The 25,000-nt window shown below is 46.0% G+C and overlaps 3 protein-coding genes across 4 annotated transcripts in view; 2 read left to right on the forward strand and 1 right to left on the reverse strand.

Moving 5' to 3' along the window:
* Window positions 1-3,577, forward strand: part of LOC135102121 (spondin-1-like) — a 147,839-nt gene extending 144,262 nt beyond the window's left edge. For both annotated transcript variants that reach the window (XM_064006899.1, XM_064006900.1), the window contains 3 exons: window positions 1,852-2,081; window positions 2,357-2,532; window positions 2,638-3,577. In XM_064006899.1, coding sequence (XP_063862969.1) covers window positions 1,852-2,081; window positions 2,357-2,532; window positions 2,638-2,677 — 446 coding nt within the window. In that variant the 3' untranslated portion in view covers window positions 2,678-3,577. The remainder of the gene's footprint in view (window positions 1-1,851; window positions 2,082-2,356; window positions 2,533-2,637) is intronic.
* Window positions 3,123-10,654, reverse strand: LOC135101767 (protein eyes shut homolog). Its single transcript, XM_064006058.1, has 12 exons — window positions 10,538-10,654; window positions 9,349-9,442; window positions 9,167-9,236; window positions 8,726-8,946; window positions 8,026-8,301; window positions 7,583-7,873; window positions 6,971-7,258; window positions 6,604-6,848; window positions 6,269-6,433; window positions 5,983-6,156; window positions 5,362-5,863; window positions 3,123-3,174 (listed from the first exon to the last, which is right to left on the reverse strand). The coding sequence occupies exons 2-12, from the start codon at window positions 9,420-9,422 to the stop codon at window positions 3,123-3,125; spliced, it is 2,358 nt and encodes a 785-aa protein (XP_063862128.1). The 5' UTR covers window positions 9,423-9,442; window positions 10,538-10,654.
* Window positions 10,655-11,434: 780 nt separating this feature from the next.
* The window catches only part of LOC135102126 (neurogenic locus notch homolog protein 1-like), a 16,362-nt gene continuing 2,796 nt past the window's right edge, over window positions 11,435-25,000 (forward strand). The window contains exons 1-23 of the mRNA XM_064006906.1: window positions 11,435-11,559; window positions 11,936-12,083; window positions 12,669-12,730; window positions 13,106-13,148; window positions 13,461-13,736; window positions 13,954-14,214; window positions 14,335-14,496; window positions 14,840-14,965; window positions 15,109-15,411; window positions 15,576-15,866; window positions 16,153-16,446; window positions 16,796-17,074; window positions 17,266-17,426; window positions 17,903-18,020; window positions 18,285-18,569; window positions 18,893-19,156; window positions 19,490-19,559; window positions 20,118-20,332; window positions 20,611-20,892; window positions 23,811-24,101; window positions 24,195-24,482; window positions 24,566-24,810; window positions 24,956-25,000. The exon at window positions 24,956-25,000 is cut by the window's right edge and continues 120 nt beyond it. Coding sequence (XP_063862976.1) covers window positions 12,016-12,083; window positions 12,669-12,730; window positions 13,106-13,148; window positions 13,461-13,736; window positions 13,954-14,214; window positions 14,335-14,496; window positions 14,840-14,965; window positions 15,109-15,411; window positions 15,576-15,866; window positions 16,153-16,446; window positions 16,796-17,074; window positions 17,266-17,426; window positions 17,903-18,020; window positions 18,285-18,569; window positions 18,893-19,156; window positions 19,490-19,559; window positions 20,118-20,332; window positions 20,611-20,892; window positions 23,811-24,101; window positions 24,195-24,482; window positions 24,566-24,810; window positions 24,956-25,000 — 4,429 coding nt within the window. The 5' untranslated portion in view covers window positions 11,435-11,559; window positions 11,936-12,015. The remainder of the gene's footprint in view (window positions 11,560-11,935; window positions 12,084-12,668; window positions 12,731-13,105; window positions 13,149-13,460; window positions 13,737-13,953; window positions 14,215-14,334; window positions 14,497-14,839; window positions 14,966-15,108; window positions 15,412-15,575; window positions 15,867-16,152; window positions 16,447-16,795; window positions 17,075-17,265; window positions 17,427-17,902; window positions 18,021-18,284; window positions 18,570-18,892; window positions 19,157-19,489; window positions 19,560-20,117; window positions 20,333-20,610; window positions 20,893-23,810; window positions 24,102-24,194; window positions 24,483-24,565; window positions 24,811-24,955) is intronic.

Here is a 25,000-nt window from a genome sequence, read left to right on the forward strand (position 1 = left end):
ACAGTGATGAAAGCAACCTTATTAAAATGTTCATCTTCATTTTTTTTAGGGTGATATGTATGAATGCAATCTACTAGAATCACAGTAACATTATCTCTACAGGAACCTACATACAAGAAAGAAAGATTAATATATATATATATATATATATATATATATATATATATATATATATATATATATATATATATATATATATATATATATATATATATATATATATATATATATATATATATATGATTTTTTCATTTATTTTATTTTATTTTTTTTTTCAATGTTTAGAATGAAGCCAGGAAAGGTGTACCTAATATCAGTAAACATGTTAATGGAGCAGTTGCGGTTTGGGAAATTTAACATCCTCGGACAGTAATTATAGTAACTAAAACCATAATATACAAGTCTTACCTCGAGGGCTGAATAAGAGACAAGAGAGGGACATCAGTAACTCAATGGTATGAAGTTAAATGTAGTGAAAAAAGCTACTTGCAAGTCTTACCTGAATAAGGCTGAGTGAAAGCGCATTGATAGCTCATACCACCTCGTATCAGGTTAATTGTTGTTCGATTATTACTTTTTAAGCTCGTTGCGGCTGCATTTTGTTTTATTATTTATTTATCTATTATTATTATTATTATTATTATTATTTATTATTATTATTATTATTATTATTATTATTATTATTATTATTATTATTATTATTATTATTATTATTATTTTTATTATTATTATTATTATTATTATTATTATTATTATTATTATTATTATTATTATTATCATTATTATTATTATTATTATTATTATTATTATTATTATTATCATCATCATTATAATTTTTAAAAATTTGTTTATTTATTATTATTATTATTATTATTATTATTATTATTATTATTATTATTATTATTATTATTATTTATTTATTTATTTATTTTATTTATTTTTTTTTTTTTTTTACCTGTTTGGTTTATTTCTTGCGGCTTGGATGATCTGCCCTCCCCAAGGTGACAGGGTGACAGAGGCAGCATTGTTTAGTGACCTGTAGAGACGTGTGTTGTGCTGTGCTACGCGGTGCTGTCGCACTCCAAGACAGGGTTGCTGGCAGAGTGGAGATGATCCTCAAGAGATCCTCAGGCAACAGTACTGTGCATTACAAGTTAAGGGGTTAGACAATGAAATCTAAATTTCATGGAGGATCGCAATATTAGCAAATGTTTAAATACTCGTACAGAGTTAAAGTATTCCTTAACAAGTCTAATGATTGCATTACATGTTAAAAACTTTTTTTTCATTTAGTGACGTTTTTGGCTTAAATGTATACATATTGTACAATTCTTTATTCTTAAACAAACCTAATCCTAAGCACAATTTTAGTCTTCCTTTTTCCAGGTTCATTAATTTTCTCTAACATGTTCCCTAATCAGAAGAGAACCAGATCTTGTAAGTTTGATTCCAACATTATCAGAAAATCTCATAATATCATTTTCACCTTTTACTCAAGGTTTCTAAGAGCACATAGCTAGGTTATGTTTGATATATTGGGGGATTATGAAAATAACTTTAATAGACAAATTTCGAAACGCTGCATTTCTGAGCAAGATATGTTGTCTTTTAAAATTGTAATCTGCACAATGAAGATATCAGCAGTCAAATTAATGAGCTAAATTAATCTAAACTTCACCTAATTTAACCTCAGTCTTGGATTAAAAGGCCTACGTTATTTCAATATGTATTATCCTTTATTGGTTCTATATTTATGACCCTTGATCCTACCACAACACACAGCCTTCCTGAAACTCAAGGCCGCCCGTCAGGCCCTCCACTCATTGTGCCCTCCTCACCTCTTGCCCACAGCTGACCACTTCAACGGCTTGGAGTCTCTGAGCCAGCGACGAGAGACGGAACCCACAGCCACCACCACCATCACGCCGCCGCCTGTGCCCCACCAGCCAGAGACCGAGTCTGTACCCTTGCCCAGCTTCGACCCCGATGAGGAGTACATCTCCCCCAGCCTGTACAACCCTCACGTGGGCCCCTCCTATCTCACCGATGACGACCACGACCACCACGAGCACGAGGACGTGGTGAGTGGCAGCGACAGACAGGTGGTGACAACAGAGGTGACGGGGATTCCGTGAAATGGATGGGTTCTTATGTTTTAAGGTCTTTTATGCGAACAGCCTCCTTGAATTGATTTCCCTCAACATTGATTCTAAAACTATATGAGTGTTTGAACATAAAAGTATTTTGGATTTCATAAGGCGTTTGTTTATGTATTGTGTCTTATGAGTCTGCTGATCGTGATGTGTGTGTGTGTGTGTGTGTGTGTGTGTGTGTGTGTGTGTGCATGCATCCCCAGGAGAACTGTGTGCTGAGTGAGTGGGGCCCCTGGTCGCCGTGCACCCATTCCTGCGGTCCCGAGGCCTTGCAGCAGCGGTCTCGCCTCGTCGTGATGGAGGCGCGCAATGGTGGCACTCCCTGCGGCGACACCAGGCAGAGGAGGTACTGCACCCTGCCGCCCTGTCCTCGACCCAGGTACTGCCTAGCGCCCTTGTTGCTATTGCTTGTCTTATATACCATATTCTTCTCTGCTTTCTGTTCCCCGCCCAGGCAGAGACTCATCACCTGTGTCTTCCACAGGATCGAACACTTCCCTTGGCTGGAGTGGCGGCGGCCGTGAGGCGAGCGTGTAGGCAATCTGAGAAGGACACGTGGAGGGCAGGATGTCAGCAAGACTTAGCGTGTTAGGAAGTATATTTCTGATATGATGTAACCTTTAGACCGGAGCGGCGCGTTGAGACGCTGTGGCAGGCTGAGCCAGTCCCCACCAGGACGGTGCTACGGCAGCCACCTGGGCCACGGGCTGGCCCTCGGTCCCATTGCCACACGCTGTCCCCTGTGACGCCCGCTTTCTTCGCAGAACTTCTGCCTTAGTTTTTAGTGAGAGAAGTTTGTACGATTGCTGCAGGCCGCTGCATCCCCGGCGAGGCGCGCAGCGCCAGGCCCCATGGGTCGCCCGTGCGCCACCCACGCCACCGCATATATAATATTCACCCTGTCTGTTTCTCGAATTAGCTTGTAAGAGTCCGTTAGCTCCTAACTGGCCCCTGCCCGTTACTAACATATCAATTAAGGCGCCTGGGAGCCTCCAGCAACGTGGCAGTGAGCGTCTCCCACCTGTGTACATAAGTGTTATCCCGCTACTGGAGACTGTACACATCACCGCCCTGTGGCGCTCACAGCACGGCTCCGCGGGTTGGTTCATGCCCACAGCAGTCATTTATATGGAACTGCATTAGAGTGTTACTAAATAGTGTGTAATGTTAATGCTGCAGCCGATTGTACGGGCGTAAGTGAAATGTGTGTGTGTGTGTGTGTGTGTGTGTGTGTATGCTTACTGGATGAGCGTCAGGAAATAGGTGGAGAGGTTCAAGTCTGGGTTATTACATTATAAATCTTCCACAATTTTAAAAGAGAAGGTACAGGTTGACCTGTCTCAGATGGCGGGTAATGCATGTGTCTTGCCTTGTTCAGGAACATATTGCCATATCAAAATAAAAGGAAGCCTGAGTTTGCTGCACCTCTTGTTTTCTTACTGGAACCTTTGGAGTTGAAAAATCATCTATCGATAAGATTTGGAACCATTTGGTGAATGCACTGCTTTCTGTCGGGGAATTTCTGAACTAATTATTAGGAATTGTTAACTTGTGGCTGAATAATACACGCATAATTTTGCAGTGCAGGGGTGAGAGGTAGGAGGTGAGGCATCGCAGTGGAATGTATCAGATATCACTGCATGCCTTGCCTCTGTGTTGATTGTCAATACTTAGGCTTTGGAATGCTGAAAACTACACATTAGATATTTGATCCCTCAATACAGTTTATTCTATACACTAATTACTATCGTTGTTGTTATTGTTATTAGTACGTATAGTTCTTATTATTACTAGTTTTAGTATTTGTAATAATAGTGATAGTAATAGTAGTAGTAGTAGTAGTAGTAGTAGTAGTAGGAGAAGGTGTTGTTGTAATGGGGATGGTGAACATGGTGCTAGTAGTATGTAGTAGTATGTACAATATTGTTATATCACCACAAAATTAATGTCACAAGAAATACAAGTAAGTTTGCTGTTTCGTCTCCTCAGTCATATTTTCATTCACATTGACAATACAATGAACACACACACACACACACACACACATACACACACACACACACACACACACACACACACACACACACACACACACACACACACACACACACACACACACACACCTGAATATATGTATATAACGGCAGATTCAGCTTTACGGACGCAAGTTGCCGATAACATTATTTTTCTACTCTAGTTTACCCAAGTGTTACTTATCCGTTTTCTGTGGATAAGAGAAGGAGAGAATGTGGCCCGTCACCGCTCAGTTTCTTCCTGGGTTCGTTGTGGTCTTGGCAGTGGTCGCAATAGATGTGTTCCTCGTGATTTTGGTCGCCTTGATGGTGGTGGTTCCGTTGGTCGTGGTCGTCGTCGTCGTTGCTTTTGTATCTTTGGTCGTATTGATCGTTCTGTTGTTGGTGGTTCTGTAGCTTTTTGTCGACGTCGTGATTTCGGTCGATCTGGTCGTGAAGTTGATCGTCGGGATCTTTCTGTTCCGTCTTGTGATCTTTCTGAATAATCCTTTTGTGGTCGCTTTAGTCGTTCTGGTTGTGATGGTGGTTGTGTTTCTTCACCCATGTTCATGTAGTCGTAATATGGTTCCGGGGTTGGTCGTTCTGGTTGTGTAGATCGTGCTGCTCGTTGTAGTGGTCGTTTCAGTGATGGTGGTGGTTTCGTTGATTCATCAGAATATTCGGTGCCCTGCAGTGGCGGCTGAGTCGTAACAAGAGACCATTTATCACGTGTTGGTCGTGATGGTGGTCGTGTTGATCGTGTTGGTGGTGGTCGTGTTGGCCGTTGTGGTGGTCGTGTTGATCGTGGTATTGGTTCATCAGGGTCGTGGTAGTCGGGATATTGCGTTGTTGGTTCTGTTGGTCGTTCTGCGTGTGTTCGTCGTGTTGCTCGTAGTAGTGGTCGTGTTGTTGGTGGTAGAGGTGGTTCAACGGGGTCATGGTGGGCAGAGTGCAACGGTTCCTGTCTAATAACTGGCCCGTGAAATGATGGAATACTTTTATAACGTGGTGGTGGTGTTTCCATTGATTGTGGTGGTGGTAGAAGCTGCGTTGATTGTGGTGGTGGTGCTAATTTCACTGACTGTTGTGGTGGTGATAGTTGCATTGATTGTGATAGTAAGTGCAGTGGTAGTGGTGGTGGTGCTTGCACTGATTGTAGTGGTGGAGGCAGTAGTAGTTGTGGTGGTTGTACTGACTGTGGTGGTGACGGTTGTAGTTGCTGCAAGGGTACTATTGGTGCTAACTGCATTACTGGTTGTGGTTGAAATGATGGTGGCATGAACACCGGTATTGGTTGTGGCATTTGGGGAGGCATTGGTTGCTGTAACAGCAGTAAGGGCGGTGGCATGGGAGGAGGAGGAGGCGGCACAAAGGGCATGGGTGGGAGAGGTGGTGGCTGGGGGAGCATGCGTGGAGGAGTCGGGGGTGGTGGCGGGGGTACGAGATCTGGAAGAAGTGGGAAGAGTGGTGGCAGTGGGGGCAGTGGGGGCATGCCTGGTATTTGTGGAATTACAAGAGTAGGCATTTCATTGGCAATGGTAGTGATGGGCTTGGTTGTAGTAGTAGTGGTGGAAGTGGCGGTGTTCGTGGCTAGTCCTGGGTAGGCTGCGAAGGGTATCTCGACTACCGAGGCTCCGGGGATGGATGGCAGAGGGCAGCCCATAGAGGAATGGCACTCTGGCTGTGTGTGGGGAAGACCTGGTGAAGGAAAAGTAGAGGCTTATGATTATCTCCTCATGTCAGGTAAATATATAGGCCTTATTTCTGCCCACCTTGTACTTTTTAGTCTGTGTGCTGGAGGAAACACACACACGTACCATGGTCCAGCCAGCAGAAGTCCGTCTGTAGGATGTGCCCATTGGTGGTAACGTGAGTAGCGCACCAGTACCTGTCCTTGTCATCATGCGCACACTTCCACCATGTCGTCCCATTCCACTTGAAGGGAAAGGCGCACGAGCGACCTGAGATTGTTCCCACCACCTTCTCCAAATCTAGGCAGACACACAGGGTTGGTGGGTCACTTGTTCTTTCGGGTTATATATTCATCTAATTATCCATTCATCATTTTGAGTATACCGAAATATCTAGACAGAGGAACCTTACTGTGTGTAGTATTGCACATCTGCCAGGCGAGCGGTTTCCTGTCAAGGTTGACCTGCGTGGGGCACCAAGGAATCTTATCGTCCGCAATGACACACGAACTATAGATCTTGTGGCCGTTGGAGAAAGGGAACACACATCGCATCCCATCCGTGGTCGAGGTGGGGCCTGCAGCAGATGAGGAAGGCCGGAGTGGGACCGGGTGGTGAAAAAGTCGAGTAGTAAAGTATGAATTATAATTTTAAGGCAGTGACTTATTACAAACTTGCAGTATGAACAACAGCAACAACAATAACAGCAACAACAACAGTGGTAACACCTAGGCCAGCCACACTTACGCAGCTCGCAGTACTTCCCGGTGAAGCCTCCAGAACAGAGACAATGGCCTGGCGCCAGGCAGGTTCCACGGTTGACACACGGAGGGGAGCACAACGGGTGGCACTCGACGAGCTTGTGGCCTGACATATCGCCCGAAAAGTACCACGTACCACCCCTGCACTGAAAGCTGGTCTGCTGCTCCCCCGACGCCAGGCGGTACTGGTCATTGCAGCGCACCGTGCCGGAGACCACGCCCGCGGAGGACCTGCGAGTGTGGGAAGGAGATGAACACACACACACACACACACACACACACACACACACACACACACACACACACACACACACAAACACACACACACATACAGATATTGAAGCAGTACATACGTCATGCTGTAAAGTGCGTGTGGGACCCTGAGGGGCGTGCTGCCACACACCGGGTGGCCACAAAAGGACCCCACAAAGCCATCACGGCACTGGCACCTGTTGAGGCCCACACAACGGCCGCCATTCTGGCACTCTCGGTCACAGGAGAAGGAACAATTCACTTGGTTGGCAGCAACGGTCTTGCCGCCTGCGGTCACCCAATGGTCCTTCGAGCACCGCAGCAGCAAGTTTCGACTCCTCGCAGCGGGCAGGCGCTCCCCAAAGCAACTAACCCTCGACAGCTGAGGTCTGTGCAGGAGCATACATGGAAGTAAAATCAGACCAAGCGTAATAGTAAAAAAGATGAATAATAATATAGTAGTGAATGCACTTATCAGATATTATTGAGATCAAAACAATGTAAAATATATTTCAAATATGTTATTTTTTTATATAATCCTTCGGTTGCGTAAGGTGTCAAATATTGTCTAGCTGTAGAGAGAAGGCGCTGATGCAATATTGTAAGACCTAATCTTATTAAACATTCTCTCGTCATGATGCGACCTGACGCACTGACGGTTGTTCCCCAACACCCGTTCTACATCAGAGATAAGCAAGGTGGTAGTGACTCACGCCAGCCTGTAGGCGGCGCCGTGCCGGACGACGGGCAGGGCGCACAGCTGCCTCGTCTCGCAGTCCGCACATGCAATTCCGTCTCCACAGTCACACTTGCCCGGCGCCACACACGTGGCTCCCTCGTGGCAGGGAGGCTCACACACTGGGCGACACGGGTTCTCCTGATCCCAAGTAACGCCGGGCGGCTCCTCAAACCTCCTTGCCTTGCACTGTAGCAGCCAGTGCTCGTAGGGTTTGTACTGCAGCAGCTTGTAGCCTCGAGGGCACTGCAGCAGCAGCCCCTGCACGCTGCCGGCCAGAGTGATCATTACTTGATATTATAGAAATTCTCTCTCTCTCTCTCTCTCTCTCTCTCTCTCTCTCTCTCTCTCTCTCTCTCTCTCTCTCTCTCTCTCTCTCTCTCTCTCTCTCTCTCTCTCTCTCTTTTTTTCATTACATACATTGCCTTCACAATGACGTTCTGCCACTTTACGTCAGTCCGGCACGTGCCCCAGACGAGGGTGCCACACTTGGGACCCGCAGTGCCTGGTGGACACAGGCAAGTCTCCACATCAATACAGGTGCCGCCGTTGTGGCATTGATTGCTGCACTGGGGGCGGCAGGGATGTGTGTGGTTCTTGACCCACACGCCTGCCTGGCACCGGATTCCCAAAGACTGGATGAAAGGCGAGGAAAAGCCGTAACCCTCCCTACAGGTTCCTAGGAATCCATCCGCACTGGAGGGAAAGACACATTAATTAATGGATCGGCAGCACATCATCGAACACAAACACCTCAAAGCCCAAAGGCGACCAGCAGCTGGGGATGTACCAGGGAAAGTTTCTGATTCACGTACACTTGCGTGACACTGTGCTTCCCTACAGCTGAAGGTATGGTGCTGCGTGCCTGCTGTGGTGCTGTTAAGATGCTGTAAAACATTGGGTCGTATGTTCTGCTGAACCGACCATATACTGTAAATCACACACACACACACACACACACACACACACACACACACACACACACACACACACACACACACACACACACACACACACACACACACACACACTCACACATACACACTCACACAGACACACATAAACACACACACACACACACACACACACACACACACACACACACACACACACACGTCACCTCCTCGCCAGCACCATGTTTGCGGGGACCGCCGGAATCTCAGAGCACAGGATCTTCTTATCGCGGATGTGTTCCTTCGGATGCATCACCTCTCTGCGGGACCTCAGACCTTCACATGTGACGTTGTTCTGGCAGGGCGTGGACATTTGGAGGTTCGAGAGACACATTCCTGGTACTTTATTCTGCTCTACCGCGCGCCACCACTGTTTCCTGTAGCACTCCTGTGGTGGAAGAACCTCGTCAGCAGCTGTTGTTGTTTTTCTCTCTGCAGATATTTGTCATTAAAATTTTGATTTCTTAAATCCCTTTCCATTTCTCTTTCTTATTTCATCTCTCTTCTATCCATCCTTATCTACCTTCTCTTCTGTCAACCCACCCTCTCCCCCGCCTCGCCCCGTCCTGCCACGCCAAACCTTGCTCCGCCTTCGCCTCTTCACCTACCGGACTGACAGAGGTGGAGTTGTTCCTCGAAGCGAATCCGTCTTTGCAACTCAAGATAGCGTTCACCAGGCTGTGAAGGAACACTGCGCCATGAGAGTCGGTGCGCACACACACACACACACACACACACACACACACACACACTCTCTCTCTCTCTCTCTCTCTCTCTCTCTCCTACTCACTCAGGCAGAACCCAGACCACCACCACTACTGTCACTACCGTCGCTGCCCTCACTGCCCTCCGCCTCCCGTCCATGGCCGCGGGACTCACCACGCCTGGAGCAGCGGCAGGAAGGAGTGGATAAGACTCAAAGGGAAGAGGGAGGAGGAGTAACGTAAGGCATGTGTGCACCTCACTGCCACCACAATCGTGCTGCTTATACGATGACATTGGAAGCAGGTAGGAAAATATTTGGAGATTGACTGAGTTATTGCGACCAACACAAGAATGAGGTTAAGTGGCGGGGGGAATAGGTGAAAAAAAAATACATATAATCAAAAGCATAACGATAAGTACAAGAATATCAATTCGCTTAGAGGCCAGAAACAGAGTAAATAGGGAATTAGGATTCATTTTCAGGGGTGTTAAAAGTAGAAGGCCCGAAGTAATATTAAAGTTATATTTGGCGCTGGTCGGACCTCATCTAGACTACGCTGTGCAGTTCTGGTCCCCACATTACAGGAAAGATATAGGTCTATTAGAATCAGTACAAAGGAAAATAACTAAAAGGATACAGGGGATGAGGAGTATTCCTTACGAGGCGAGATTGAAGTTGTTAAATTTACATTCTTTAGAGAGACATAGGTTAAGAGGGGACCTGATAGACGGTAAAAGGGTTATAACAAGGAGGATGTAAGAAAAATTCTTAGCATCACCAACCAGGATAGAACAAGAAACAACGGGTTCAAGCTTGAAAAATTTTGGATTAAGAAAAAGATAGGAAGAAATTGGTTCTCAAATAGAGTGGCAGATAAGTGGAACGGACTCAGTAATCATGTTGTTAGTGCTGAGACATTAGGGAGCTTTAAGAGAAGATTAGTCGGGTTTAATGGATGGGGATGATTGGTGGAAATAGGTAGGTATATACAGGGACTGCCACCTGTAAGCCTGGTCGCTTCTTGCTGCTTCCCTTATTTCTTATGTTCTTATGTTCTTATGTTCTTATACGCTGACATTGAAAGCAGGAAGGAAAATATTTCGAAATTAACTGAGTTATGGCATCAAATCCAAGAATGGCGTACGAATAAGAGAAAATATATGTATAACTAAAAGTATAACGATAAGCGCATGGATATCAATCACTGCTTTCATTTGTCAAAGAAAAATATTTGTGTATAACCACGCAGATTAGATGAGCTTCCCTTACTTACAGCCTCAGTACAGAAGGAGGTTCGGCACGCTATCCTCTCGCCACGGTCAGACCATTACTGAGGCTGAAACGTCATCATAGTGTAGAGGTGGCTCTTGTGATGCTAAAACGCTATTTGTCAATTCTGGTGCAGAGAGAGAGAGAGAGAGAGAGAGAGAGAGAGAGAGAGAGAGAGAGAGAGAGAGAGTTAAAATGACATAGTGCTCTAAAGCTGCTTCATCTCTCGCTCGGCCCGCAGCTTCGTCACCGTCAAGGTTGCGATAGTTGACAAAGTGATGGAATGGTGCAAGGAAACACACACACACACACACACACACACACACACACACACACACACACACACACTTTCAACACACAGTGGTTGGCCCTAACATGAAAGCGTGGCTGCATAACATGTGCCACAATTCTGTCAACATGAACCTAAGAGTGCATTCTGTATCGTTCTTTCTTAATTCCTTACTTTTCTGATCGGGGGCGGTGTTGTAGCTAGAAAAAAATTAAATTAAATTAAATAAGCGTTAATGCATTCATTGTCACTCACTCACCCTTGCCTTGTGTCCTAACCACCATGATTTATACGTTTTGCCACCTCACTATGTATTTCTTTCATTGTTTCATACACGTCATTATTATTATTATTTCTTTTACTGAAAATTATAGATTCAGGCATGTGCAGGAAATATGAAGGTATTAAATGAATAATGTCATATTGATTATGTCAAATAAATATTAATGGAAAGAAAATCATGTTTATTTCATCGTTACTGAAATGTAATGTGTTACTGTGAGTGATATATTTTGTTGCAGAGGTCCTTTACGTATTTTCCTTTACTTGAAAACTGCCTCATACAACCACCTTTATTACGGTATGGGTGAAATCATCGGGAGCGTGCCAGATGTAGGACAACGGTGTGGGCTGTTACCCTGACGGGCCGCCCTCTCAGTAATGGACGAGTAACATCAGTGAGCACCTGACTGAGGCATCAAGCAGGGGCAGCACGCCACATCAGGCACTACAGCTCTGTAAGGCCGATAATCTAGCTGAGTAGTGGCGTTCACACGTAACTTTGTCAGGAAGACATTTATGTTATACTAAACTGTTTTTACTTCTGGACGGAAGGGAAATTTGCTCAGTGATAAGTAGTGATTAGTGTTTGAGATGGCGCTTACTGGTGAGGTTTTAATAGTTTCCTGAACCGCAGCTGAGCCTTCGAAATGTGGCGTGGTGCTCCTTTGCCATTACAACTGCGTGAAAAAAGGTTGCCTGAGTTGCATTCTTCCGTCATCTTGCGGTGTGCGTGGATATTTGTTTCTTACACAGAGGTAATTCAGGTAATGATGGAATTTCATAGGAATTAGTAATAATAATAACCAAGTTTTGTGCATTTCCATCCTCCAGGTCGCCTTCCTTTGAGCGATAGTGGAGCAAACTTGAGAACGATATTCCCCGCTGCTGCAGGCGTGGAGTAGCCCGCGGCGATGGTCGGGAGGCGCTGGACGGAGACTGCGGTTGTGGTGGCGGTGTCTGTGGTGTGGATCCTGCCAGGGTAAGTCTCTCTCTCTCTCTCTCTCTCTCTCTCTCTCTCTCTCTCTCTCTCTCTCTCTCTCTCTCTCTCTCTCTCTCTCTCTCTCTCTCTCTCTCTCTCTCTCTCTCTCTCTCTCTCTCTCTCTCTCTCTCTCTCTCTCTCTCTCTCTCTCTCTCTCTCTCTAATTTTGCAAGAAGAATTGCAGATATATAGGCTAGATAGCTAGATAGCTAACTATCTAGGAACACGAGGTGGGACCAAACCTGCAAGTAGAGGCTGAAGATTTAACAAAATGATGATCAGTATGTTCGTGAAGCTCATTCACTTGCTGACTTGCACTCGCGTCATTTCTTACGTGTTAACTAAGACGCTCTTTACGTATACTCCTCGCTTGGTAACTTGACTCGTGATCTCCGGCTGTTTTTCGTTACCTTACAAGTTTGTTTGTGAGTAGGAAGTGAATGGAGTAAGTGGGGAGTGAGAAGAGTTTCAGTATGGTTCATTCATGTTCGTGTGGTGCAGGTTTTCATACCGCGCTGATATTTCGTGGTCATCAAGGAAGATCTCATGTTTGCTGATGCTGCTTCTCTCCCTCTCCTTGGCCAGTGTGGGAGGTAGAGCATCGCAGCCTCAGAAGACAGTGGACATTATCTCGGTAGCGGACAAGAGTAAGTGTTGGATCTACACACTTAGACACTAAAGGTATTAAATGTTCAGTAGTAGTAGTAATAGTAGTAATAGTAGTAGTAGTAGTAGCAGCAGCAGCAGCAGCAGCAGCAGCAGCAGCAGCAGCAGTAGTAGTAGTAGTAGTAGTAGTAGTAGTAGTAGTAGTAGTAGTAGTAGTAGTAGAAGTAGCAGCAGCAGCAGCAGCAGCAGCAGCAGCAGCAGTAGGAGTAGTACTAGTAGTAGTAATAGTAGGAGGATGAGGAGTTGTAGTAATCACAGCTGCAGTTAGTAATAATAATGATGATCATGGTAATAATAATAATAATAATGATGACTTTTGTAATTATGATAATGATAATGATTCTGTCCTCCCTCAGACTGCCCTCCCCTGCCAATCCACATAACCTCCTCGAACATCACGTAAGTGAAACTGCCTTTTTTTATCCATTCATCAACTGATTCTCTCACTTATTCACTCTTCCCTTGCCAAATACGCCCTTCCTTTCTTATCTTACTTGCTAATGCCTCCCTCCTTTCTCTCTCCCTTCTACCATTGCTGCCTATTTATGCTTACACTCCCAATATCCTTCTCATTTTCTTTCCCTCCTATCATTGGTACCTATTCATCCATCCTTCCTTCCTTCCTTCTACTATTGCTGTTTATTTGTGCCTTCACCCATACATCCTCTTCTTCTCTCCCTGCTTCTATCTTTCCCTCCCTCCACTCGCCAGACTGGTTACTGCTTCAAAGGCCCGCATCTCCTGCTTGCCTGGCCACCACCTGTTCCCGGACGGCAGTTCAGACCTGACCTGCTTAAGGTTCAAGTGGATGGCAAACGACTTAGTGTACAAGTGGTGCCGTCCCTCGTGCCCTTCCTCGTGCCCGCCCAGCCAATGTGAGAGGCCCGGTGTGTGCCTGTGCTTCGGTGTGCCCTGTCTGGTGTTCGGCGACGTCCTTCCAGGTGATGAGGTGGACGTGGAAGTAAAGGGCGCCGTGATCCTGCCAGGGTGAGTGGAAGACTGATGTTGGGGGAGATGGCGGGGTGGTGAATTCTTTTGTCGGAGTTCATTAATTCGTTATTGAGGCAACGTCCTAGTTCTGATAGACTATGGGAACCTGAGACAAAAAAACGAAAAAAAAAATGATAATGGAGAAGAGTAGCATAGTCTAGCTAGGAAGAAGGGTAAGACAAGTTCTGTTTCTAGTTTTGCTTCTCCCACACAGCGGCATCGGCGGGGCGCTGGGTACGTGCGAGGAGGGGTTCGAGGTGTCCCGTGGAGTGAGCCAGTTCGTGGTGCCCTTTGTACACGGACAGTGGGTCATGCCTAAGACTGCCTCAGGCGCCACGCTGGCCTGCCGTCGTGCCAATAACACAACCTGCTTGGCCGTGGCTGGCGCCTCCAACAAGGCGTGGGAATGCCGGAGTCACCTAAGTTGCCACAACAAGCCAAACATTCCACCAGGCATGACTTTGACGCAGCTGGAGTGAGTATTACTGGCCCTGCACACACACACACACACACACACACACACACACACACACACACAAGATATAGATAATAAGGTGTTACAAGCGAGCGCCTTCATCTCATTCTCTTTCAACAGCTGCAAAACCTTCATCCTGACGTGCAGAGGCAACAGGACGCTGAAGGGCTGCGATGAAGGCAAGATTCCAGTGATCCGCTGCATCAGTGGATCGTGGGTGAACGTGAACTGGGACCACGACAAGGTCCTGACGTGCGAACCAGACTGTGATGCTCCCTGCCTGTGAGTGAATCCTTCTTCCTTCCTTCATTCATTCCTTCTTTCTCCCCTCCTCCCTTCCTTCCTTCCTTCTTTCCTTCCTTCCTTCCTTCCACCCTTCCCTCCTTCCTTCCTTCCTTCCTTCCTTCCTTCCTTCTCTTTCATTCTTTCTGACCTGAACATATTGTAGTTATCAGTTGTAGCAGTACTAGCGTCTTAGATTACAGGAAGTACCTCACCAGTTTGACGTGCATCAATCTAGTTGACATTCTGTGTGCCTTAAGGAAACAAAGTATTATACAGAGAGGGTAAAGAACAAACGAGAATCACAACAGCACTTTAGTTACAGCGTATATCGTATTTCTAGCAACGGTGGCATCTGTGATGATGAAGGGCGGTGCCGCTGTCCTGATGGCTTCCACGGCCACCACTGCCAGCACATCTCCTGCTCTTCCCTCCTTCCACGAATCCCAAACGGAACTGTTAACAGAGAGTGAGTAAGGAAATAAGACAAGTGTGAACGCTGTTGAGTAATTATAATTTGTACCTTTTACACCTTAATTCTTTTGAAGTTTTGTTTTCAAATCATTGTGGGTGTCCCTTCTCTCCATCCTGGGCTTCAACTTCATTTTCCAGAGAGGGGAACGCGCAGTTTGGATTCAGTGGATGGCAAATGGAGTGCAACCCCGGGTATCGCCTGGCTAGTGGGCGCGAGGGCAGGCAGCCGCTGGTGTGCTCCCTTGGTGAGTGGGTGGTGCCGACGGAGAACAATCAGGAGGAGGTGAGGTGCGTGAGGCACGGCGAAGTGCCTTGTCTCAACGGTGGGAAGCTCAAGAGTCGCAAGTGCGTGTGTTCAGTGGGTACGACTGGGAGGCTTTGTGAGGGACGTGTGTGTGCCGACCCGCCGCCCTTTGTGCTCCATGGGTTCTTGGACCACAGGTGAGATATATATATATATATATATAGAGAGAGAGAGAGAGAGAGAGAGAGAGAGAGAGAGAGAGAGAGAGAGAGAGAGAGAGAGAGAGAGAGAGAGAGAGAGAGCTACATAAGCCGATCATTTATACCATGCTTTCCTGTTCACGCTGCTCTCTGTCCAACAGCTCGTTCCCGCGCCTGTTAATCAGGTGCCTGCCTGGTTACGCCATGCCGGGAGGAGACATGGAGAGGGAAGTGTTTTGCAACGAGACCACCGGTAAGTGGGTAGTTCCCAACAATACCAGGTGCGATGTTGTGTGCAAGAATCCCTGCTTCAATGGAGGCTCGTGTGACCTGATGGATATGTGTCGCTGCGCCGAGGGTTTCGCCGGGGAGAGCTGCCAAGAAGTCGTCTTTGAGTATTTTAAGTGCAGTGCGCCACTGCCTGAGGTGCCTTACGGGGAGAGTGTTGATGGGTAAGCGTCCTCGGGGTTTATCGTTAACTAATATCTGTTTGTTCTACGTACAGAAGCAAACTGTAAGAGACTGTTCCGATTTTTTATCAGCCACAATTAGGTTTTCTAGAAGGAAATGTACGGTGGTGAATGATTTCATTCCGGCAGCTCTAGTGTGGTAGTGGTAATTGCTTGACTGACTGGTTGTTAATGTGTTGCCATTATGTAATCTTTGTTAATCTGTGACATATGTGATTTGAATCTTTCCAACCCGTCCGTCACCGTCTCGTCTCAATTTCTCCGTCAGCGACCCACCGTACATCCAGTGCTACCCAAACCACATCCTTCCCTCCGGCCGGACAAATGCCACGCTTCGCTGCTACAATAACCGCTGGGGTCTGCAAGGTGAATCAGAAATCATTACAGAAAACTGGAATGCTCTGAATTGTTCTCCTATATGTCACCCGTCCTGCAAGCCGCCCATGGTGTGTGCCTCTCCAGGAATCTGCCTTTGTCCCTTTCATCTGGAGGGCAGTCGATGCCAGTATCCAGTAGCGGAGTCCTGCGATGATCCACCGCCAGTACCCAATGCTTTCGTGGAGTGAGTCCCAGCTAATTGTGATACGATGGCTCATAACAAGGGTGACATGAACAAAATCCTCAGGATCAATAGTCATGGTAGGACAAGAACTAACGAGTTCAAGCTTGATAAATTCATAATTATTCTAAAAAGAGATAAGAAGAAATTAGTTCTCAAATAGGGTAGTAGATTAATGGAATACAGGGACTGCTGCATGTAGGCCTGATGGCTCCTTGCATCTTCCCTTGTTTTCTTTTTTTTTTCTTTTTTTTTTTATGACTTAAAGTCTGCTGTCATATCTTTGCTATTGCCGCCGCGTTGTGAAATGTTACTTTCGTGCTTACAGTCACGAAATATTTCTTATCTTCAGGCTGCATACGGGATTTGTGACTTGCCGAAAAGGGTTTGTTGTTGGAGAGTTCGGCACCGTCACCAGATGGCTCGCTCAGTGCTACTACAGCGTGTGGATCTCGCCATACCCTCTGGCTGACGGCTGCAGACCAGTGTGCGACCCCGAGTGTTCGTCCAACGGCGTGTGTTCGGATATCAATTACTGCCTGTGCTCAAAACATTACTGCGGAAGAACTTGCGAGATCTCAGTATTTCATGGACCTTATCCCATAGTAGTGAAGGGCCACTTGGATAAATGGTAAGGGATGTTGATAGTTGTAGCATTAATGATAGTGATGATAATGATGACGATAACGATGACTGTCTATTTCCACCTATTATCCCCGTCCATAAACTCATTTTTCTACAATATGGAGCTGTATTTATAGATGGGGATGACAGGCTTAACACTATCCCACTCATCGTCCTCTCCTCGTCCCCCTCCCGTAGCCACAACGATGTGCTGGCGAAGTGTCCCTCAGGTTACAACTTCGAGGACGGCAGGTCAGAAATCCCCCTCGTCTCCACCGACCACTACAGGAAAACGCAAAGTGATCAACCGTCCAATATGACGTGTTACCCTAACTGTACCGACCCTTGCGTTAACGGCGGTACGTGGCGCTGGTGATGGCGGTCTGTGGTTCATTCCATAGGTGGTGGTCATGGTTCTTGTTTTGAGTCTCTTCTTATAAGGAATATTCTCAAGGGCCACAGAGATGATTAGTCGGCTGCTCATCAGCAATTTTTCCCTTTATGATGTGGAATCTTTCGTTTAGTTTTCACTAGAATCGTTAAAATACATTGAAAGCCACACTAACTGTCTTAGCAACGTTACTTTCTAATGTTTTCTTTATTTTAGTGTCTGAATATTTTGTCTCCCTTTTTTTCTTTTCTCTTTTCTTTTCTATGAGGTATGATTCAAATTTCCTGTATTATTTTGTTTCTCTTTTCGATATTTTCATATTCAAGTATGTATAATATCTTTGAATTATATTCGTCCTATTGTGATACAGCATAACAATATTGTTAATGCTATCCAAATGTTGGTGATTTACCATGAATCATGAACATCGTCATCATCGTGCAGGAGAGTGCGAGGAATACAATTACTGCAGGTGTAAGGAAGGTTACCTTGGAAGTTCTTGCCAGCACGTGAGCTGCGACTTGGTGCCCCTCAACGTCCTCAACAACGTGCTCCAGAAGAGGTGAGGGAGACAGTGGTGGTGAGCAGGTAGTGGCAGCTAAGATACAGACATTAGTGAATAGAAAAGATGAAATCATGGTTAATTTGTTAAGCCTTCATTCCTTTTTATTAAGATTTACTCCTTTCCTCTGTCTCCCATATTCCATTTGCATTGCAGTAGAAGATTTCATGTTCGGTGTTTTCTTTTTTTTACTTGGTGTTGTTTCACTCGTCAAAGACCCTGCTCCCTCTTCTACCCACTCCTCACCTCCTCTCCTGTCCTCAGCAACAACACTTTGGTCGTGGAATGCCTCGAGGGACTCACTTTTCCCCACGGGGAGAGGCGCCTCACGTTCAAATGCAATGGCGAGTACTGGATCTTCCCGAGCAAGTACAATTCCACGTCAGACATGCATTGCACCAGGAATTGTGAGCAGCCCTGCCAGAACGGCGGCACCTGCGAGATGCTGGGCCACTGCCGGTGTCTCCTGGGCTTCACGGGGCACCTGTGCGAGTCCCGCATCTGTAATGATTTCCTCCCGACCATAGTTAATGGAACTTACTCCTACATGTAAGTAATGAACGTGTCCTGAGACCAGATATCTTTGAGATTTATTATTATTTTAAACTATTCAAAAAGTGATGATCATCCACTATTTATAATATGATAGTGATATGAAATTTCTCTATTCAATATTTGCTTCAGTTGCTAAGGTCAACGCTTCCTTCATACATCTGTTTTAATTAACACAGTGACTTTAGGGAAAGTTAATAATGAGGATGTTAGGTGAAAATAGGTAATTATTTCATACAGGGAATGCTTTGTGTTAGCATGACGGCTTCTTTCAGCTTCTCTTACGTTCTTATGTTCTTATAAGAATGACAATCCCTCAGCAACGACTCTGTGCTTGTCAACTGCACGGCCAGCACGTACAGCTACTGGATTACGTGCGAGAACGGTACCTGGCAGGGCGACGCCGCCTCCGAGGACGCCCCGTGCCCTATCATCTGTCCGCTGAAGTGCAAGCACGGCGGCACGTGCATCCCACCGGGGGTATGCATCTGTCCTGAGGGCTACACGGGCCTGGTGTGCGAGAGTCACCTGTACGAGTGTCTGGTGCAGCCCCCGCTGATAATCAACAGCGATATAATGTACAAGTGAGTGGCAGCAAGGACCACTCTTCTACCCTACGGCTCAGGTGGCATTCTTCTTCTTCGTCTTCTTCTTCTTCTTCTTCTTCTTCTTCTTCTTCTTCTTCTTTTTCTGCTTCTTCTTTCGACTGCCTCCGTTAGAGATCGACACAGCGGACTCTCCAATGCGCTCAGTCTTCTGCGCCTTCCTCAGTCTTACGTAAGAAGCAAGAAGCATTGTCTTTATGTTTGTATGTGTATGTGTGTGTGTGTGTGTGTGTGTGTGTGTGTGTGTGTGTGTGTGTGTGTGTGTGTCCACTCGAGTACTCACCCTCCTCCTGAATCAGTATTTTTCCTCAGCTATCGGAACGCTACGGTGAAATGTCACGACGGATTCGCTTTTTGGAATAACGCCACTACTCTCAATCTGGTGAGTGAATGCGGTTAGGGCGGGGACGGGACGAGGTGAAGGAAAGATATTAGAGGAAGCTGAAATGGTTAGGAGAGAGGTGGGGTAAGTTCAATGATAAGATAGGAAGGGAAAAAAAGGGAAAAGAAGGGCTGGAAGGATACTAGGAGGGAAGGGAAGGAATATGTAAGTGAGGGATATGAGAAGACGAGAAGGGAAAATGGTACACGAATATCAAAAGAAGTGAAAGGAAAGAACAGCTGAAAGGACAACAAAGTAAAGGAAGGAGCTGGACGGGGAAAGACGAACAAATATTGATAAAATTCAATAACATAAAAAAAAGGGGGAACAGATACTTTGAGAATAAGGGGGAAGGATTACAAAGGGAAGAAAAGGTTTGGACGGGTGATTCGAGTAGATAATGACAGAATTCAATAACAAAGGCAAATAAAAAATAGGAAAAACAAGTATCTGAAAATAAAAACCCATAAACGATTCACATCCCGGCAAGATAACGTCATATGATCCTATTGCTATGATGCAGAAAATCATTGCATCAGTATCAATCTCATCTCCCAGGACTGTAAGATCAACCATTGGCACCCACTAGAGATGGACCACATGCCCAAGATGTGCTTCCCCAACTGCGAGCCGCCCTGTCAGAACGATGGCATCTGTCTGGGCAGGAACCGGTGCCTGTGTCCCCGTGGCCTGATGGGACCAACTTGTGATAAGGGATCCCTTTGTATCGCTCCCCCAGAGGCGCCGCCCAACATGGAGCTGAAGAATATTAGGTGTGTGTGTGCGTTGAGTGTGTGTGTGTGTGTGTGTGTGTGTGTGTGTGGGTGGGTGGGTAGGTGGGTGGGTGTTGGTGTGTTAGTCTGTTATGAAAAATGTGGCGTCTAAAACTTTTTTAATATGATGTTAGTTGATTTCCTTTGGAGCAAAATTTCTCCTGAAGGTGAAAAAATCGTGATTCAACTGAAATCACTTTCGATAACCCTCTTGTAACAGAGAAGACAGTTTAGAGGGCAAATTCACTAACCCAGTACCTTAACACTCTCCATCCCAGCGGGGGTGTCTACGTGGCCACCTGCAAGAAGAATCACACCTTTCCTTCCCCGGACATCTCTTCCCTCACGATCAGTTGTGAGGCGGGAGTGTGGTCCAAGAGCCACGTCTACGTCTGCCGTCCTCTGTGCACTCGTCAGTGTCAGAACGGCGGCATTTGTAGTGATGTTAACGTGTGCAAATGCCCGCCTGGTACTCAGGGGCCCACGTGTGGCACCCTTGTGGCTGGCAAGTGTCGGGCGGACGTGAAGTGGCAGAACGTGATGGTCACTCCCATAAATGAGTAAGAAATGTTTATTATCTTTTGTCACGGCTAGTAAGAATATTTTTGTGCATATGAAATGAGTGACTGCTACTGAGTGTATAGTGCACCATGATTGCCAACATCACCACCACTATCACTGCCACAACCTATAATACCACCTCTGCCACATTCACTTCTACTAGTACTACTACTCGCACTACACACCCAACATTCTTGACCTTTTCCTGACCTCTAATACTTCTGCTTATGCTGTCACCCTTTCTTCTCCGCTGGGCTCCTCCGATCACAATCTCATATCTTTATCTTGTCCTATCACTCCAATCCCTCCTCAGGATCCCCCTAAGCGAAGGTGCCTCTGGCGTTTTGCCTCTGCTAGTTGGGGGGACCTGAGGAGGTATTTTGCTGATTTTCCTTGGAATGACTACTGCTTCCGTGTCAGAGACCCGTCTTTGTGTGCTGAGCGCATAACAGAGGTGATAGTGTCTGGCATGGAGGCGTACATTCCTCACTCTTTTTCTCGTCCTAAACCTTCTAAACCTTGGGTTAACACAGCTTGTTCTCGTGCTATTCATGATAGAGAGGTGACCCACAAAAGGTACTTAAGCCTTCCATCACCAGAATCTCATGCACTTTATATTTCTGCCCGGAACCATGCCAAGTCTGTTCTCCAACTAGCCAAAACTCCTTCATTAACAGAAAATGTCAAAACCTTTCAAGATCTAACTCCCCTCGTGATTTCTGGCATCTAGCCAAAAATATCTCCAATAACTTTGCTTCTTCTTCTTTCCCTCCTCTACTTCAACCAGATGGCACCACTGCTATCACATCTATTTCTAAAGCTGAACTCTTTGCTCAAACCTTTGCTAAAAACTCTACCTTGGACGATTCTGGGCTTGTTCCTCCCTCTCCTCCACCCTCTGACTACTTCATGCCACGTATTAAAATTCTTCGCAATGATGTTTTCCATGCCCTCGCTGGCCTAAACCCTCGGAAGGCTTATGGACCTGATGGGGTACCTCCTATTGTTCTCCGAAACTGTGCCTCCGTGCTTGCACCTTGCCAAGTCAAACTCTTTCAGCTCTGTCTGTCAACATCTACCTTTTCTTCTTGCTGGAAGTTTGCCTACATTCAACCTGTTCCTAAAAAGGGTGACCGTTCTAATCCCTCAAACTACCGTCCTATTGCTTTATTTTCCTGCTTATCTAAAGTTTTTTAATCTATCCTCAACAGGAAGATTTTTAAACATCTATCACTTCACAACCTTCTATCTGATCGCCAGTATGGGTTCCGTCAAGGCCGCTCTACTGGTGATCTTCTGGCTTTCCTTACTGAGTCTTGGTCTTAGTCTTAGTCATCCTCTTTGAGAGATTTTAGTGAAACTTTTGCTGTTGCCTTGGACATATCAAAAGCCTTTGATAGAGTCTGGCACAAAGCTTTGATTTCCAAACTACCCTCCTACGGTTTCTATCCTTCTCTCTGTAACTTCATCTCAAGTTTCCTTTCTGACCGTTCTATTGCTGCTATGGTAGACGGTCACTGTTCTTCTCCTAAATCTATTAACAGTGGTGTTCCTCAGGGTTCTGTCCTGTCACCCACTCTCTTCTTATTATTCATTAATGATCTTCTAAACCAAACTTCTTGTCCTATCCACTCCTACGCTGATGATACCACCCTGCACTTTTCCACGTCTTTTCATAGACGTCCAACCCTTCAGGAGGTAAACATTTCACGCAGGGAAGCCACAGAACGCCTGACTTCTGATCTTTCTAAAATTTCTGATTGGGGCAGAGCAAACTTGGTATTGTTCAATGCCTCAAAAACTCAATTCCTCCATCTGTCAACTCGACACAACCTTCCAGACAACTATCCCCTCTTCTTCAATGACACTCAACTGTCCCCCTCTTCTACACTGAACATCCTCGGTCTGTCCTTTACTTATAATCTGAACTGGAAACTTCACATCTCATCTCTAGCTAAAACAGCTTCTATGGAGTTAGGTGTTCTGAGGCGTCTCCGCCAGTTTTTCTCACCCCCCCCAGCTGCTAACTCTGTACAAGGGCCTTATCCGTCCATGTATGGAGTATGCTTCACATGTCTGGGGGGATTCCACTCATACTGCTCTTCTCCTCCTTCCGCTTCCCCTCCTTCCGCGGCCTCGCTGCACAAGACTTTCTTCTTTCTCTCACCCCTATTCTGTCCACCTCTCTAATGCAAGAGTTAACCAGTATTCTCAATCATTCATCCCTTTCTCTGGTAAACTCTGAAACTCCCTGCCTGCTTCTGTATTTCCACCTTCCTATGACTCGGATTCCTTCAAGAGGGAGGTTTCAAGACACTTATCCATCAATTTTTGACCACTGCTTTAACCCTTTTATGGGACTGGCATTTCAGTGGGCATTTTTTTATTAGATTTTTGTTGCCTTTGGCCAGTGTCCTTCCTACATAAAAAAAAAAAACTACTACTACTACTACTACTACTATTACTACTACTACTACTACTACTACTACTACTATTACTACTACAAGTACTACTACTACTACTACTATTACTACTACTACTACTACTACTACTACTACTACTACTACTACTACTACTACTGCTATTACTACTACTACTACTACTACTACTACTACTACTACTACTACCACTACTACTACTACTAGTACTACTACTACTACTACTACTACTACTACTACTATTAATAGCAATAATAATAATAATAATAATAATAATAATAGCAATAATAATAATAATAATAATAATAATAATAATAATAATAATAATAATAATAATAATAATAATAATATTACTATGACCACCACCAACACTACCACCACCACCATTACTTCTGCTGCCACTGCCATCACTACCACATTTTTTTTTTCTGAATTTGAAAAAAAAAAATAATAATAATATTGCATCATCCTTCCAACAGAACAGGAGGGCTGAACATCACCTGCAATCCAGGCAACACGCTGTGGCCGCCAGATCACGGTGACAACTGGAAGCTTCTCTGCGTGAGCGGCGAGTGGTCAGAAGTGCCAGTGGAGTGGAACGAGGAGTTCCCCTGCGTGCCGAACTGCGACCCTCCTTGCCAGGGTGGAGGGAAATGCATAGCACCGAGTCAGTGCTACTGTGGCAGCGGAGTCTTCATGGTGGATTGCATGATGAAGAAGTGGTGCAACAGGTGGCCCCTTATCACCAACGGACTCGCCTATAGATTAGCGTAAGTGTGGAACACTATACTGAGTTATTTTTGTACTGCATATTACCGCTTTCTTTATTCATTTATGTATGGTATGTTGTTCATGACCCAAAGGCCGCGCCTAACGAGGGTCGCCTGCCTCGAGGGCCGCCTGACATACGGGGGAAGTCGGAACGTGGTGCTGCGCTGCTTTGATGACTACTGGGTCACCGCCAGCAAAACACCCATCATTGTCAACGATGTGCACTGCAACTTCACCTGCAATCCACGCTGCAAGAACGGTGGCCGTTGCGTGGGCCACAACATGTGTGCCTGCAACAGCGGCTACGGCGGCCCCTTCTGTGACTACCCGGTGTGTGGCACCGGGCCGCTCAGGGTGCAGCACGGCCAGCTGAATGCGAAGTATGTATTGCCTAGCTGAGTGTGTGTGTGTGTGTGTGTGTGTGTGTGTGTGTGTATACACCCCGTCTCCCCCACACTCGCAGGTCCTCCGCTGGCATGGTCTTCGGCACGGTACGCTGCAATGACCAGTACCGCCTGGCGTCGGGGGAGCAGCAGACCAGCTTCCAGTGCCGGAATGGCACGTGGTATTTTTCGGGCGATATGTCGGGCCACAAGCTCATCGAGTGCCACCCGTTGTGTTCTCCGCCGTGCGTCAACCGTGGATCCTGCGTGGCGCCAGGCCACTGTCTCTGTTTCGGAGGCTTCACCGGGAAGTACTGCGAGATGCGTAAGTGTAACCGGTGATATTCTGAAAAGAAGTAGTAGTAGTAGTAGTAGTAGTAGTAGTAGTAGTAGTAGTAGCAGAAGTATTAGCAGTTAAAGTATATGCAGTAATGTTTATCTATTTTGCCGGGCCGGTCTCCCTGCTGCAGGACCCACCCTGGCTGTGAGCGGACTAAAGTGCAAGTTTCCGTTCT

Source organism: Scylla paramamosain, chromosome 7, assembly GCF_035594125.1.
Source record: "Scylla paramamosain isolate STU-SP2022 chromosome 7, ASM3559412v1, whole genome shotgun sequence".
In the NCBI taxonomy this organism is placed as follows: domain Eukaryota; kingdom Metazoa; phylum Arthropoda; class Malacostraca; order Decapoda; family Portunidae; genus Scylla; species Scylla paramamosain.